The sequence below is a fragment of the Anolis sagrei genome, chromosome 6, assembly GCF_037176765.1.
Source record: "Anolis sagrei isolate rAnoSag1 chromosome 6, rAnoSag1.mat, whole genome shotgun sequence".
NCBI lineage: Eukaryota > Metazoa > Chordata > Lepidosauria > Squamata > Dactyloidae > Anolis > Anolis sagrei.
The window spans coordinates 79,809,127-79,823,681 of NC_090026.1; the positions used below are offsets into that span (position 1 = coordinate 79,809,127).

Consider the following 14,555-nt stretch of genomic DNA (forward strand, 5'->3'; position numbering starts at 1 on the left):
ATACCATACGAAACAATTTCTACTGATAAATTTTATGAACACATTACACTTATTGTTAAATTAAGCTTTGAGAGACAAATAAAAATAACTTGGGGAAGAATGGGCTTGTTCAATCATCTCTTTGGTCACTTACAACCAAGCATCAGCCCAAAGTGGCTAATAGGTATTGGCCAAGCATCTTCTCATCAACCCTAAATGGAGAATTCTCAATTCTCATAGCCATTGCATAGAGAACTGAAGGAATTGTAAACGAAGAGTAAAATTTCTTCGCTTTGCATTTGGCACAATCAGTTTTGTGTTTCTACCTCTTATTTAAAAATTAGTGTCAACCCCACAACCAACACATACACACACAGCTGTGAAGGCACCAATGAAATATCATAAACAGCTTGGATTGTTTAAAAACTTAATTAAGATAACATATAAGGTTTCCACTTGCCGTTTGCCCACGAATCCCTTTTGGCCCATGTCCTCCTGGAATTCCAGTGTCACCAACGTCACCCTAAGTTTAATGTATTTTAAAAACCACCGATATTAAAAACAAGAAGAAAATGACCACTTGGATTTTCTACTTATGAATCAAATTCAAACACACATGGTGAGCAACAAAACCGTGGCTAATAGTATCAAATATAGAGTAAATACTTTAAATAAATACAAATTGACTAGTAAAACAGTTCTATAGACCACAAATCCCATCTGAAATAAAACAGTATTGATCATTTTAAAATCTAGGGCAGTGGTTCTCAACCTTCCTAATGCCACGACCCCTTAATACAGTTTCTCATGTTGTGGTGACTCTCAACCATAGCATTATTTTCATTGCTATTTCATAACTGTAATTTTGCAACTATTATGAATTTTAATGTAAATATCTGATATGATGTATTTTCATTCACTGGTCCAAATTTGGCACAAATACTCAATATGCCCAAATCTGAATACTGGTGGGGTTGGGGGGGGGGTAATTTTGTCATTTGGGAGTTGTAGTTGCTTGGATTTATAGTTAGCCTACAATCAAGAAGCATTCTGAACTCCACCAGTGATGGAATTGAACCAAACTTGGCACTCAGAACTCCCATGACCAACAGAAAATACAGGAAAGCTTTGGTGGGCATTGACCCTCAGTTTTGGAGTTGTAGTTCACCTACATCCAGAGAGCACTGTGGATTCAAACAATGATGGATCTGGACCAAACTTGGTACAGAAACTCAATATGCCTAAATGCAAACACTGGTGGAGTTTGAGGGAAATTGGCCTTGACATTTGAAAGTTGTAGTTGCTGGGATTTATAGTTCATCTACAATCAAAGAGCATTCTGAACCCCACCAACGATAAAATTGGGCCAAACTTCCCACACAGAACCCCCAAGACCAACAGAAAATATTGTGTTTTCTGATGGTCTTTGGTGACCCCTCTGAAACCCCTTCATGACCCTCCATGGGGTCCCGACCCCCAGGTTGAGAAAAAAGTTGAGGTTGAAATCTAGGGGAAAGAAGAGATGACACATCCATTGTTGCGGTGCCATCATTGAAAAGCCCATGTCTAGAGTAATCCCCTCCTCTACTACAAATGGCTAGGAAACCCGAGTGTTAAAGCAGAACTAATTGAGAAGGGAGTTTTACATGGAAAAATAAGGTTTTCAAGTAACCTGCCTGGATACAGGACCCGAGAAACCATTACTTTGTTGTGCTGATGATGTCCCTTCAAGTCATTTCTGGTTGATGGAAATCCTATCAGAGAATTTTCTTGAGAAGTTTTGTTCAGAAGGGATTACCTTTGAGACTAAGAGAGTGAGGTTTATTCAAGGTCACCCAGTGGATGTCCATGACTGAGTGGAGATTTTGGTCCATGACCTTAAAAGTCATAATCTGTTGTTTAAACTACTACACTACACAGGCTCTCCATTACTTTGTACCAATTTCCAAAAGAAAATGTGAGGTCAATACAGCTATTCCAAATGCCATATGTTCTCTGCAGTCCACTTCAGTGAAACGGCTCATAGGAATGTCCTAGCTGCAATACTCCTTGTCACACTTCCAGGAAAATTCTGCCATTAATCCAACAGGAGAGAAAGACAAGACTAGATGAATTTTAGATAGTCTGATAGCTATTGCAGTCTCTGGCATTCATTACGTGGTAAATTAATGAAAGGTCATGCAATGCTAAGATCCCAGAAGCGTCATTAACTAGGATCAGAGAGTACTGGAAGTTGGAGATGACCAAACACGAAAGGCATCAAATTCCATGTGAAGAGAGACTGCAATAATCCAAATGGATTATTTGCAACAGCTTTGCAAAAGGATGTCAACAAAACAGAATCAGGGGCGGCAGGTGGGAGTGGGGCAGATGCAAACAAATGGACCAAGATGCATGTGCCGAGATCCAAGTGAATGCTGAATTCTTAGATTATTTTCAAACATAACATTATAGAGTTTTAAAAACCAATTTTGGGATATGTACAGTTTGTGTATATTTTTGCTTGCATTGGTGCTTGTATATGTAATTGAATGAAAATGTATCTAAAACACACATTTGGCAAGCACCTCCACTAGCGCAAAGTGTCTTGAATGTTATTTTCATTAATATACACATTTTTGGATGCTGTTTCCCACAATATATACACTTGAATATGTAGTTTTATTAGGAAACTCCATTGTAATTTTAAGCCTGAATTTTTTAAGTGTGAGAATTAGGTCATGTATTGGTTGATATTTTGGCTTCTTACTTTGCATTATCTGATTCAGATCCTTAGCCCCCCAAGAAGGATGAAGTGATAAACTAAGATATGAAAGCTCTGCATTGAAGCATAAAGTAGGAGAAGGGATGGAGTGAGACGGGTCATAAATCTCAGCTACATGCCATTTCTACTGTCTTCCAATGTTCCTTAGTCTGGAATGTAGTACTTTGGAAGTACAGGCAGTCTCCAAGTTACAAGCATCCAACTTACAAAAAAATCATAGTTTGTAAGGATAAGACAGCAAGAAGTGAGAGAAATCTACCCTTTGGAAGTGAAACACTCCAGAAAGAGTTATCATACAATTACAAACAAATGCAACTTATGCAGTCGCGCCTGGGGCTATAGAGAAAGAGGCATGGACGTGACATCTTTCCCCAGGGGATTGCTTCTTGCCCTCCTTTAGGGAAACTGGAACTCCCAAGGACCAGAACACAACAGGTAACTCGAAATGGTGTTTATTGTTAACAATGAGTTCACTTTCTTAGGCACAAACTTGATGTTTCAACAGGGAAAATTACTTTATAAACTCTAAAATTCCAGGGTCCTAGGAGTTGTAAGCTGAGAAGCTTTTCCTGTTCCCTCTCTCTCAATGGCTGTGAATGCCGGAGCAAACCACAACCTCAGTTCAGTGGCCTAAGTTGAAGGACAAGACCTTCCTATGGTGCCAAAGAACTGGAATGAAGGCGCCTGAGATCTTCACAATGTCGTTCAGGGGGTTTGAACATAAAGAATAAGTCCCAGGGGTAAAAACCTAAGAATCGGTAGTAAAAAATGCCTTGACCAGGGGCTTTGAGCCAAGCTTTGCACACATCCATCCAATGAGTCTTTTTCTGGGGTAAAAAAGGTGAGAGAGATACCTTTCCTTTCTCCCTTGGAAGGGGCGGAGCCTAAACAAATGAACTGGGGAAACAAGCCAACTGGTGCACAACAACAATAAATTGACAGCTATAATAACCAATGAAATTTAACTATACATATACTAGGTAGACAAGAATAAAATGACAGTTTAAATCCTGCAACTGGTTTAGCTGACCATCCACTTGAGACAGAGACAACATTTTCTCAACAGTGCTGAAGGAGACACTTTTCCTTTCTGGTGGTTCAGTGTGCACAAACTTTGTTTCACACATGACATTATTTTAAAAATTGTATAGGCTATGTGTATAATATCTATAGGAAACATAAATGAATTTGATGTTTAGATGCGTCCCATCTCCAAGATATCTCATTATGGGTGTGTATATACAAACAAAGGTGTTCCATAACCTACCCAAAATATTAATTCCCAAACATTTCTCATCCCAAGCATTTTGAAATGGGAACTTTTAGTGGGATGGTGAAGGGAAATGAAATCTTGATCAATAGGAGCACCCACAGGCTTTTTTTTTTTTTTTTTTTTTTGAGATGGAGAATTCTCCAGACTTTCTCATTGGGTCGTGGTTCTTGGGATAGGGAAGGGCAAATCTTTGGGACTGGATTTGATTGGATTTTTCCTTTAGGGCTTGAGAGGAGGGTCAGCATATTCAGGTTTCCGAAATCAGATAGTCCAGGGACAAGCTAGATTAACTTGCCTCTGGGGCTGTGTGCTTGACATTGAGGTGCTGGTATAGAAATAAGGGTACACTTGCTTGAACTCACACTGTACTTAGCAGCTCTGTTGTAGATCAGGATTAAATAGTTAATAAAATGGTTCATAGTTTTTCCATATATATTGGGTGTCTATCATTGGGTGGGCAATAGAAAATAGAGGTTAATTAAATAACTATTTCCTTCGCTGCATAGAAAAAAGAGACAAAAGAAGAAGAAGCTGGGCCATGAGTCTTGGGCTTAGCATCTTAATGAGATTTTTTAAAAAAATATATAGATAATTCATTAGATGTCTTCTCAATTTGCTCCTCATTAAAGACAGAAATAAATGAGTGCAACACCGGATAGAGGAGGGCATCATGGATTGATACTATCATAGGCCTTTGGTTTCTACAGGGAAACACTGGGGCACAGCAACAATATCTTCACAATTGTGTACAGGACTGTCAGGACTGGGTTTATCCCCCAGACAGGTTCTTGATGTACTTTTTCAATTAACATGCTGCCAAACAGCTATTTCTTCACTACAAACAACCCATTAATTGGCAGTCAAACACCATTTCCACTCTTTTGTGGATATAGTTACCAGATCATTGAAACATAGTGAAAACATTGGAGTAGTGATGCAGCTTGTCATATTTTAACCTTGTTGGAAGTACATTACCTCCTGTCCTATATCTCCAGGAAATCCTTTCTGGCCCTGCAAATCACAAAAAGATTTTTTTTAAAATAACAAGTTTTGTTCATATCTATGTGTTTTCTAAGGCTTCTTCTATACTGCCACATAAAATCCAGATTATCTATTTTGAACAGAATCATATAGCAGTGAAGAGTCATATAATCCAGTTTCAAGCAGATGGCAGCCAGACGATTTTTTAGCCAGGGAAGGCTAAATTAATTGCATGGATTTTAAATCAATTGCTGTATTTTATTTTTGTCAATTTTTTGTCTGGTTTTAAATATGTTATTATATTTTAATGTTGACATCCTGTATTTTATATGTGGTGTGGCACCATGTGTGCTATCATGTTTATTGCCTGGACTATTGCTAGCAATGTTTATTGGCTGCAATACTGCTAATAATGTTTACTGGTTGAAATACTGCCTGTTCCACCGAAGCATGAAACACTAAACACATACAAAGACAAAGGTAATACTATAACACTATCCGAAGCAGCAAACAAGCAGACAGACCTGGGATAGTGGAGGTGACAGGGTTTTAATTCCCTCAACATGCTGACTCCTGTAAGGCACAGCAGGCAACCAGTTTTTAGGGTGCAGATGTCTGGAGCAGGCAGGAGAAAGAGGTCCCTTCTACACTGCCATATAAAATCCAGTTTATCTGCTTTGAACAGGATTATATGGCAGTGTCAACTCATGTAATCCAGTTCAAAACAGATAATGTGGATTATCTGCTTTGATAATCTGGATTATATGGCAGTGTAGAAGGGGCCAGAGACCTCCTTCTTGGGATGGTGGAGGCGATGGCATTCTCCCCACTCCCAGATGCCAACTCCCTAGTGATAGGAAGAGCTGGTCATATTATTTATTTGTTTGTTTGTGTGTTTGTTTTATTTATATACCGCTTTTCTCAGCCCTCAGGCGACTCAAAGCGGTTAACAACAGCAAAATTCAATGCAAAATATCATAAAACGATTATGGGACAGTTAAAACAATAGCATCATCAACAATTAAACATCAATATAACAATCATTAGCATCTCATCAGTAAAATCAGAATCCAATCTCATCATCCGTTAATCCGTGTTCCTATATTCATTACACTGCTTAATCGAATGCTTGTTCGAACAGCCAGGTCTTCACTTTCCTCCGAAATGCCAATAGGGATGGGGCCGATCTGATATCTATAGGAAGGGCGTTCCACAGCCGAGGGGCCACCACTGAGAAGGCCCTGTCTCCCGCCAGGCGTGCCTGTGATGCAGGCGGGACTGAGAGCAGGGCCTCCCCAGATGATCTTAATGTCCACATTCCCTTCCATTGCCCTACACCGCATTTGGATTATTGGCTTTTAAGTCATTTGTGGCTTGGTTGTGGTAATAGTGTCACAGTTACAAATGAGAAGACAAAGCAGTAATGATGTCTCAGGTCCAACATCGTAACTCCTTCACTGGAGGCCAGCCTGTATTTTATTTGCCTTTATTCCATCAAGAATTCTCTTATACGTACCTTAACTCCTTTATTTCCCGCCCTACCATTGGTAAGGGGACCATCAACTCCCTGAAACAAAATTATATTTACATTGTTATTATATTTTTCATCCCCATCTTCTTCATACACAGGGCTCTTTTGTGATAGTACTAAATACAGAGGAATCAAAGGTGGATTTTGAAAAACATGTGTTGAGAGAGGAGAACATTGCAAGATACATCTCCTCATTTTCTATACGTTTTGGGTTTTATTCAGATTCATAATAATAATAATAATAATAATAATAATAATAACAACAACAACAACAACAACAACAACAACTTCATTTATATCCCACCACCATTTCCCAAAAGGGACTCAGGGTGGCTTACAAAGCACATGGTAGTGCTAACAGAAAACACAAAATACAGTAAAATACATATAACGCATACCACTGTCAATTTACATAAGACCTATATATATATATATATATATATATATATATATATATATACTAGCTGTGCCCTGCCACGCGTTGCTGTGGCCTATAGTAAAACTTATCAAAGTTGAGGTAGATATCTGGACTATTATGAAAGAGAGGACAACAAATTTATATATATATATAATGTTGTAATGATCAAGATGATGTTTGTGATCTGCTTTGGAAACTATTCCTTCCCCCTTTTCCTCCCCCTTTCTCTACTTTCTTCCTTCTCTACCTCTTTCTTTCTTTCCTTCTTTCACTACTTGGTTTCATCCTTCTCTCTTTCCTTCATTCCCTCCCCCTTTCTTCCTTTGCCTTTCTTCCCTCCCTGTTTGCTTCCTTCTTTCACTTTTTATTTCCTTTTATTTCACCACCATCATAACAATAACAATAATGCAATGCATTGCCTCCGGGACCTGACACCTCTCCCATTCCCCCTAAAAGGGTCTCAGAGGAACAATAGCATAATAATAATAATAAAAATAACAACCTTTACCCGCCACGTGTTGCTGTGGCCAATCTTCCCTCTTTCTCTCCTTCTTTCCCTCCCTCCCTCCCTCCCTCCCTCCTTCCTTCCTTCCCATCTTTCCTTCTCCTCTTCTTTCTCTATCTCTTTCCTTCCTTCCCCCTTTTTCTTTCTCTTCTGCTGTCTCTCTTTTCTTTCCTTCCATCTTTCCTTTTCTTTCCTTTTCTTCTTCCTCTAACTTTCCTTCCTTCCCCCTTTTTCTTTACCTCCCTTTCTCTTTCTTCCTTCTTTCCTTCCTTCCTGTCTTTCCTAGATTTTGACAGGGCGGGAAGGGGCGGGGTGGGGTTTGGAGGTGGCATGAAGTAAAAGGAGGTAAGATTGGGGCAGGGGAGTGGTGGAACGTGGGGTTGCGTGTGTGTGTGTGTGTGGCAGCGGGGGGAGTGATGGAGCGTGGGGTTGCGTGTGTGTGTATGGCGGCGGGGGGAGTGGGGTTGCATGTGTGTGTGCGGCGGCGGGGGGAGTGGGGTTGCGTGTGTGTGCGGCGGTGGGGGGAGTGATGGAGTGTGGGGTTGCGTGTGTGTGTGTGGCGGCGGGGGGAGTGGGGTTGCGTGTGTGTATGCGGCGGCTGGGGGAGTGATGGAGCGTGGGGTTGCGTGTGTGTGTGCGGCAGGGGGTGCGTGTGTGCGGGAAGCGGCGCGGCGGGGCTTGGAGTGGGCATGGTTTCCGCAGAGGGAACGTTGGCCGGAAGGCCATGTGCGCGCGCCAGGGAACTTGCGGCTGGGCGCCAATGCGCATGCTCAGTTGTTTTGCCGTTTTGTGAGTGTGTTGTTGTGTTGTTTTTCATTTTGAGTAGATATGTTTGTACCTTGTGGGTTGTGTTATGGGTATGGGAATTTTGGTTAAGTTTCGTTGGGGTTTTTTTGAGTTTTGTTCTTTTGCCGTTTTGTGAGTGTGTTGCTGTGTTGTTTTTCATTTTGAGTAGATATGTTTGTACCTTGTGGGTTGTGTTATGGGCACGGGGGTTTTAGTTAAGTTTCGTTGGGGGATTTTTGAGTTTTGTTGTTTTGCCGTTTTGTGAGTGTGTTGTTGTGTTGTTTTTCATTTTGAGTAGATATGTTTGTACCTTGTGGGTTGTGTTATGGGCACAGGGATTTTGGTTAAGTTTCGTTGGGGGATTTTTGAGTTTTGTTGTTTTGCTGTTTTGTGAGTGTGTTGTTGTGTTGTTTTTCATTTTGAGTAGATATGTTTGTACCTTGTGGGTTGTGTTATGGGCACGGGGATTTTGGTTAAGTTTCGTTGGGGGATTTTTGAGTTTTGTTGTTTTGCCGTTTTGTGAGTGTGTTGTTGTGTTGTTTTTCATTTTGAGTAGGTATGTTTGTACCTTGTGGGTTGTGTTATGGGCATGGGGATTTTGGTTAAGTTTCGTTGGGGGATTTTTGAGTTTTGTTGTTTTGCCGTTTTGTGAGTGTGTTGTTGTGTTGTTTTTCATTTTGAGTAGGTATGTTTGTACCTTGTGGGTTGTGTTATGGGCACGGGGATTTTGGTTAAGTTTCATTGGGGGATTTTTGAGTTTTGTTGTTTTGCCGTTTTGTGAGTGTGTTGTTGTGTTGTTTTTCATTTTGAGTAGATATGTTTGTACCTTGTGGGTTGTGTTATGGGCACGGGGATTTTGGTTAAGTTTCGTTGGGTTTTTTTAGTTTTGTTGTTTTGCCGTTTTGTGAGTGTGTTGTTGTGTTGTTTTTCATTTTGAGTAGATATGTTTGTACCTTGTGGGTTGTGTTATGGGCATGGGAATTTTGGTTAAGTTTCGTTGGGGGTTTTTTGAGTTTTGTTTCCTCGATGGATGCCCCTAACAAATTTATATATATAGATATAACAGCATAGGAAGAGCAGATTTATTTCTTTACAGTTGATTCTTCTCTTAAGGTAAATTCTTTTGTACTACAAAAATGGCAACAAGATTAAAACTGAAATGTAAACAAGAAAAATAAAATACAAACCCTCATCCCCCAAGATCCAGGTAGTCCTATCTCCCCTTTCATCCCAGGATCACCAGGTTGTCCCTGTCAAATGAAGATGATGATGATAATGATGATGATGATGATGATGATGATAAAACTTTATTTCTATCCTGTCCTATCTCCCAATGGGGACTCAGGGAGGTTCACAACATACAGCAACAAACATTCAATGCCATAAAGTGCGACCAAAAAAAAAGCAGATAAACCATAAATCAAATATTAACATATTAGACATCAACATCAGACAACAGTGACACGTTACAGCAAATTAGGCATCACACAACAAAAAAAAATCATGTTTTGACAAATAAACATTTTAAAACAAGACTTCAAAATTGAAACTGATAATAATTAAACATTAAAATTTAACATTGATACTCTAGTTTAAATTGGTACTGTCTATGTAAGTAACAAGAACTATCAGCTGAGCTCAATATTAGAACAGTATCTGGGCTCATATAACAACCTGGAAAACAACCTCTGATCAGTTTCAAAGTACAGTAGAGTCTCGCTTATCTGACCTTTCTCTTATCTGACATTTCATCTTATCCAATACTCTTATCCGACACCCCCTTTCCTCCAGCATTTCCCCTTCAATTAAATGAGCACTCCCCAACTCTCTCTCCATTCTCAGTCAGTGAAAAGGGCAAAACAAGGAGAGGAGGAGGAAGAAAAAGTGGAAAAGAGGCAGGACCGAAAGCGGAAACATCCTCCCTCTTTCCCTCTGTGATTTCCATGCTCCTCTTCCACATCCGAGCACTTCCTGCTGGGCCACTCTACCCCCGAGGTGTGGCCTTGCCTTAACTCTTTGAGTCTCTGTTGTTAGTATTCTAGTTGTCTAGAACTGCATCGGATGGGTAACAGTAGTTGACTCCGTATTATCCGACATTTTTGTTTATCCGACGTTCTGTCAGCTCGTTTATGTCAGATAAGCAAGACTACACTGTACTCTGCTTCAAAGATTTAACAGATTTCTTAGAAAACTATTGAGAACTGGACAAAATATAATGCACAAAATCTCATGTTATAATAAATCTGTTATAGTCTTAAAGGTGCTACAAGATTATTTATTTATAGGGTGCAAGATAATACCATGGCTATTCTTTTGAAAATTGCTGAGGATTGGACAGATGCTGATAATATCTGCTAGTTTTAAACATAATACTGAGCATGGAGGGATGAAACAAAAATGAAAATGCTTAATAGTTTTCTGCCTCTTAGTGATCTATTATCCAAACAAACAATTTTCTCGTTTTCACATTTTTATGATACATGTATCTTCCAAAGAAATTTTGTGATCTTTTCCATTTAATGAAATTGAGTCCCCATAACTATAAAAATAAGTAAAAAGTTAAAGTTATATCTCTAATGATTTAGTGGGGTTTTTTTCTTAAATTACAAGCACAATGTAGTTTAATTATGCATTTGTTATTGGAAGGAGTTACTGTACAAATAAGTGGTTGTTTATAAGTAGTGTTAGAACACATTACATCTTCTGTCCTAAAGTATACATGTTGATCTATCCTGAAATGTTCTGTTAAATTAAGAACTACATCGCATAATTTAGAGATCTGTGAAATCAAAAGTATAATAGTATTCCAACCTGCATGTTAACTCAGGAAATGTGGACCAGAACCAAGAATTTGGGAGAAGGGTGCAAGACTCAGTTTTTGATACATTTTCAAAGGTTTTGCTGTGATTATTTCTTATAACCAAAGATACGACCTGACATGTGGTCCAAATCCTAACATATTTTTTTCTCTTCCAATCAGAATTCCAGACTGGTCATTTTTATTGTGAAAAGTAAAATGAGCTGGGAGATGCCAAGACATGCCTTACTCCCTTTGGTTCCCCAGCTTCCAGGAATCCCTGGTGGACCTGCTACTCCTGGGTGGCCCTGGAAGAAAACAAGGAAATAAAGTAACACAATAGAAAGTGTCTGGGATTTTGTGAGGTGCAATGTTATATATTTCATCTCACACCCTAAGAATGTGCCGTTTGTTATCTGCACTCATGGCAACAATAACAAATGTAGGCTTGCACATAGCTAGAAATACTTCATTATTGAATTTCTGTCTGTTCTGCAGCTGTTCAAGGTAGGTAGGGAAAAAAACTGTTTTAAAGCAGCAATAGTGTGATATGATATTCATCCACTAAATCAGTGTTTCTCAAACTGTGGTCTTCCAGGTGTTTTGGACTGTAGCTCCCAAAAATCCCAGCCAACTCTGTCCTAGATTAAACATATGAGACAACCAGGGCTGTAACCGGGGGAGGGGGGGCTAGGGGTTCAAACCCCTCCCCCCATTTTTTCAGGTTAAAGAAAACTGGTTTACTCATGAATTTTAATTGGTTAACCAAATCCCCATGCTAAATCTATGAGAAGCAAAAATTAAATTGATTTAATTAGGTCTATATAAAATATAGAATGAACCATACTATTTAAATTATTTTGTGTTATGGAACTACTCTCCATGATCCCCCCCCCCCGAATTTTTCAACCCCCCCCCCCCCCGAATTTTTTTTCTGGCTACAAAGCTGGAGATAACAATGACTATGTGGACTGAAAAGTATGAAAAGAACTAGAATCAGGACAATGAAAAGCCTGCTTGTCCATTGGTGTATCTAGATTGTAGGATTAATGTAGTTTGGTCCCATTAATTGTCATAGTCAGTGAGGTGGAATCATAGAAATTTTCGAATAACAAGATCTTTAGACTTCTCTGCCAAAGTGCTGGTGACTTACTAACCTATAAGTCCCAGGATTCCATAGCAGTGAGTCATAGTAATTAAAATGGTGTCAAACTGCTTCATTAGACAATGTAAATGCACCTCATCTGTGCTTCTGCCTTTGTTCCAGGGCCCATCCAGACAGTACCTTTATTGCAGCATTTACCGGAATAAAGGAGGGGCTGTCCAAACAATGTTCTGGACAATCCTGAATTAATTTGCTACAAACCAGGAAAATCCTGGTTTGTAGCAAATTAATTAGATAGTGGTTTATTCCACACCTTCTTGGAATACTGTGGTCGAGACAGCATTCCCACAGTTTACCGGGCTAAATAAGCCCGGTAAATGTGGAATACCCACCCCCTCCCCCAAGCACCCAGGGCCCTTAGAAAAGTAATGAAAACTTACCCGGCCTCCATTACGGGCTTCGGTCACCTTTCCTGGCATGTAAAAATGATACACCAGGAGCGCTGGGGGAGGGGGGAATTTTCATACCTCCTCCTCTCCCCCCCCCCTCTCCTGGCATGTCATTTCTATGTGCTGGGAAAGCTGGCCGAAGCCTGTAATATAGGCCAGGTAAGTTTTCATTACTTTTCTAAGGGGTCTGGAGGCTTTGAGGGAGGGGGTTGGGACCTCTAGGCATTCTCTTGGGATAGTCCTGAGAGAATGTCCAGACACCCACCCCAGAAAGTGTGTGTGGACATGCCCCCAGGAAAATCTGCTTTTTAAAACGTGGCTTCTCCTGGGATAAAGGCCTGTCTAGATCCACCCCCAGTAGAAATTCTTCATTCGTTGTGATAGTGCATTCTTAAGGGCCCCTGATATAGAAGGCCTTTACAGGGTTGGAGACAAAGCTCCCATGCAGGACAAGGAGCTGACCCACTTCTGAAACCTCCCAGTGGAGGGGTACATGGCCAGGAAATGGCAACTGAATTGTTCAATAAACAGATTTGCCACTTTCCAGCTGATTTGAGTGCTTAGGTATATAAAAAAAGGATGGAAAGGCAAAAAGGGTACATACTGGAAACCCTTTGCTTCCTTGATCTCCTTTCCTTCCCTTCATTCCCCGAATTCCTCTTTCACCCTAGAAAGATATTTCACAAAAGAAAAACAATCAGAAATCATATATCTTGTTCTTGTTTTAATTTACTCCTTAAAACACGGAGTCCTAAAAAACAATCATCCTAAAGATCGCTTTCAACAAAGAGAAAAAGTTAGACAGGCAAAATACAAACTTGGTGGAGAAAAAATAAAATGAGGCTTGGCAGTAATAAGAGAAAGTTGAAAAGGAGTGAGAGGAATTGATGTCATGCCTGAAAAATATTGCAGAAAGGGAAAATACATGACATAATCTTGTCTCTATTGGTCCTTAATGACATACATGCTTATTCAAGTGGATTTGCACCTCCCTTTACACCTAACAGCTTTGTCATCTATACAAAAGATTAAAATTGAATAGTCCTTGGGTAGATCTTATATCATCTTTCTAAATATGGACACTCATGCTGAGACAGATCCCGCATTTCAGCTGGATCTTTATGAAGAAAAATAAATGAGGAAATGCCTTTTAGTGTGTTATCTTATACCTTTCATGTCCTTGTCTAAAACATACTCCATGCCAGGACAGTTTCCAGTTTTGCAGTTCCAAGCCTTCCAAGACTTTTGTGCATTATTATATTCTATCTACAATACCATTCATCTCAAATTTCTGCAAAATAAATTCTGCTGTTTTGAGTCAAAACACTGGCTAATTCATGGAAGAACTTATGCTTTATCCTAATGTAGCCCCGCTGAGTCAACTTTTGAATAGTGAGTCAACATATAGATAAATTCCTTTTATAAAATGGGTCTGGTTGGGACAACAATACAATTCAGGCATTAGTGTATAGATCATAATTGGAATGGATATCCGGGGTAAGGAAGAACCCAGCCCTCAAAGAGAGTTTTGCCATCTTCCCAATAGGGAACAGTCTGCTTTGAAGGAATGGAAAAACAATCCATACAGGATAGTTGATAAGGGTGTACCTCTATGGCAGTATTCCTCAACACCTGTGGAGCCTGTGTTCCTGCATTTGCTACAAAATAGGTACTAATATGCATTCCAATATGTTTGTATTTGATTAAGTCTCAATCAGCCTTCAGCTCCGGTGAAGGAACTAGCATTTGCTCAGCAAACAAACAGTGCTGGGAGATGTTCATCACCATATGTGGAATATTATGTAGCACAGTATTCTCATTATTTTTATTTATTACACAGAGGTAAATCTTATGTTCAAATACCCTCTTCACTTATGGATTTAAGCATGTGGGATCAACATTCATTTGGTAGTTTCCACTAATAGTCTTATGACCTCTTCACATAGGGCATTTTAGCCCCATTTTGC

At 39.6% G+C, this 14,555-nt stretch overlaps 1 protein-coding gene and 1 long non-coding RNA gene across 2 annotated transcripts in view; both read right to left on the reverse strand.

Moving 5' to 3' along the window:
* LOC132778637 (collagen alpha-6(VI) chain-like) overlaps nt 1–14,555 on the reverse strand; it is an 81,722-nt gene that overhangs the window by 14,332 nt on the left and 52,835 nt on the right. The window contains exons 22-23 of the mRNA XM_067470569.1: nt 13,193–13,255; nt 11,280–11,342 (exon numbers count right to left, since the gene is read on the reverse strand). Of these exons, the coding sequence (XP_067326670.1) occupies nt 11,280–11,342; nt 13,193–13,255 (126 nt within the window). The remainder of the gene's footprint in view (nt 1–11,279; nt 11,343–13,192; nt 13,256–14,555) is intronic.
* LOC137097387 (uncharacterized) lies at nt 445–6,559 on the reverse strand. Its single transcript, XR_010910187.1, has 3 exons — nt 6,514–6,559; nt 4,992–5,027; nt 445–502 (listed from the first exon to the last, which is right to left on the reverse strand). It is a non-coding gene; the product is annotated as an uncharacterized lncRNA (long non-coding RNA).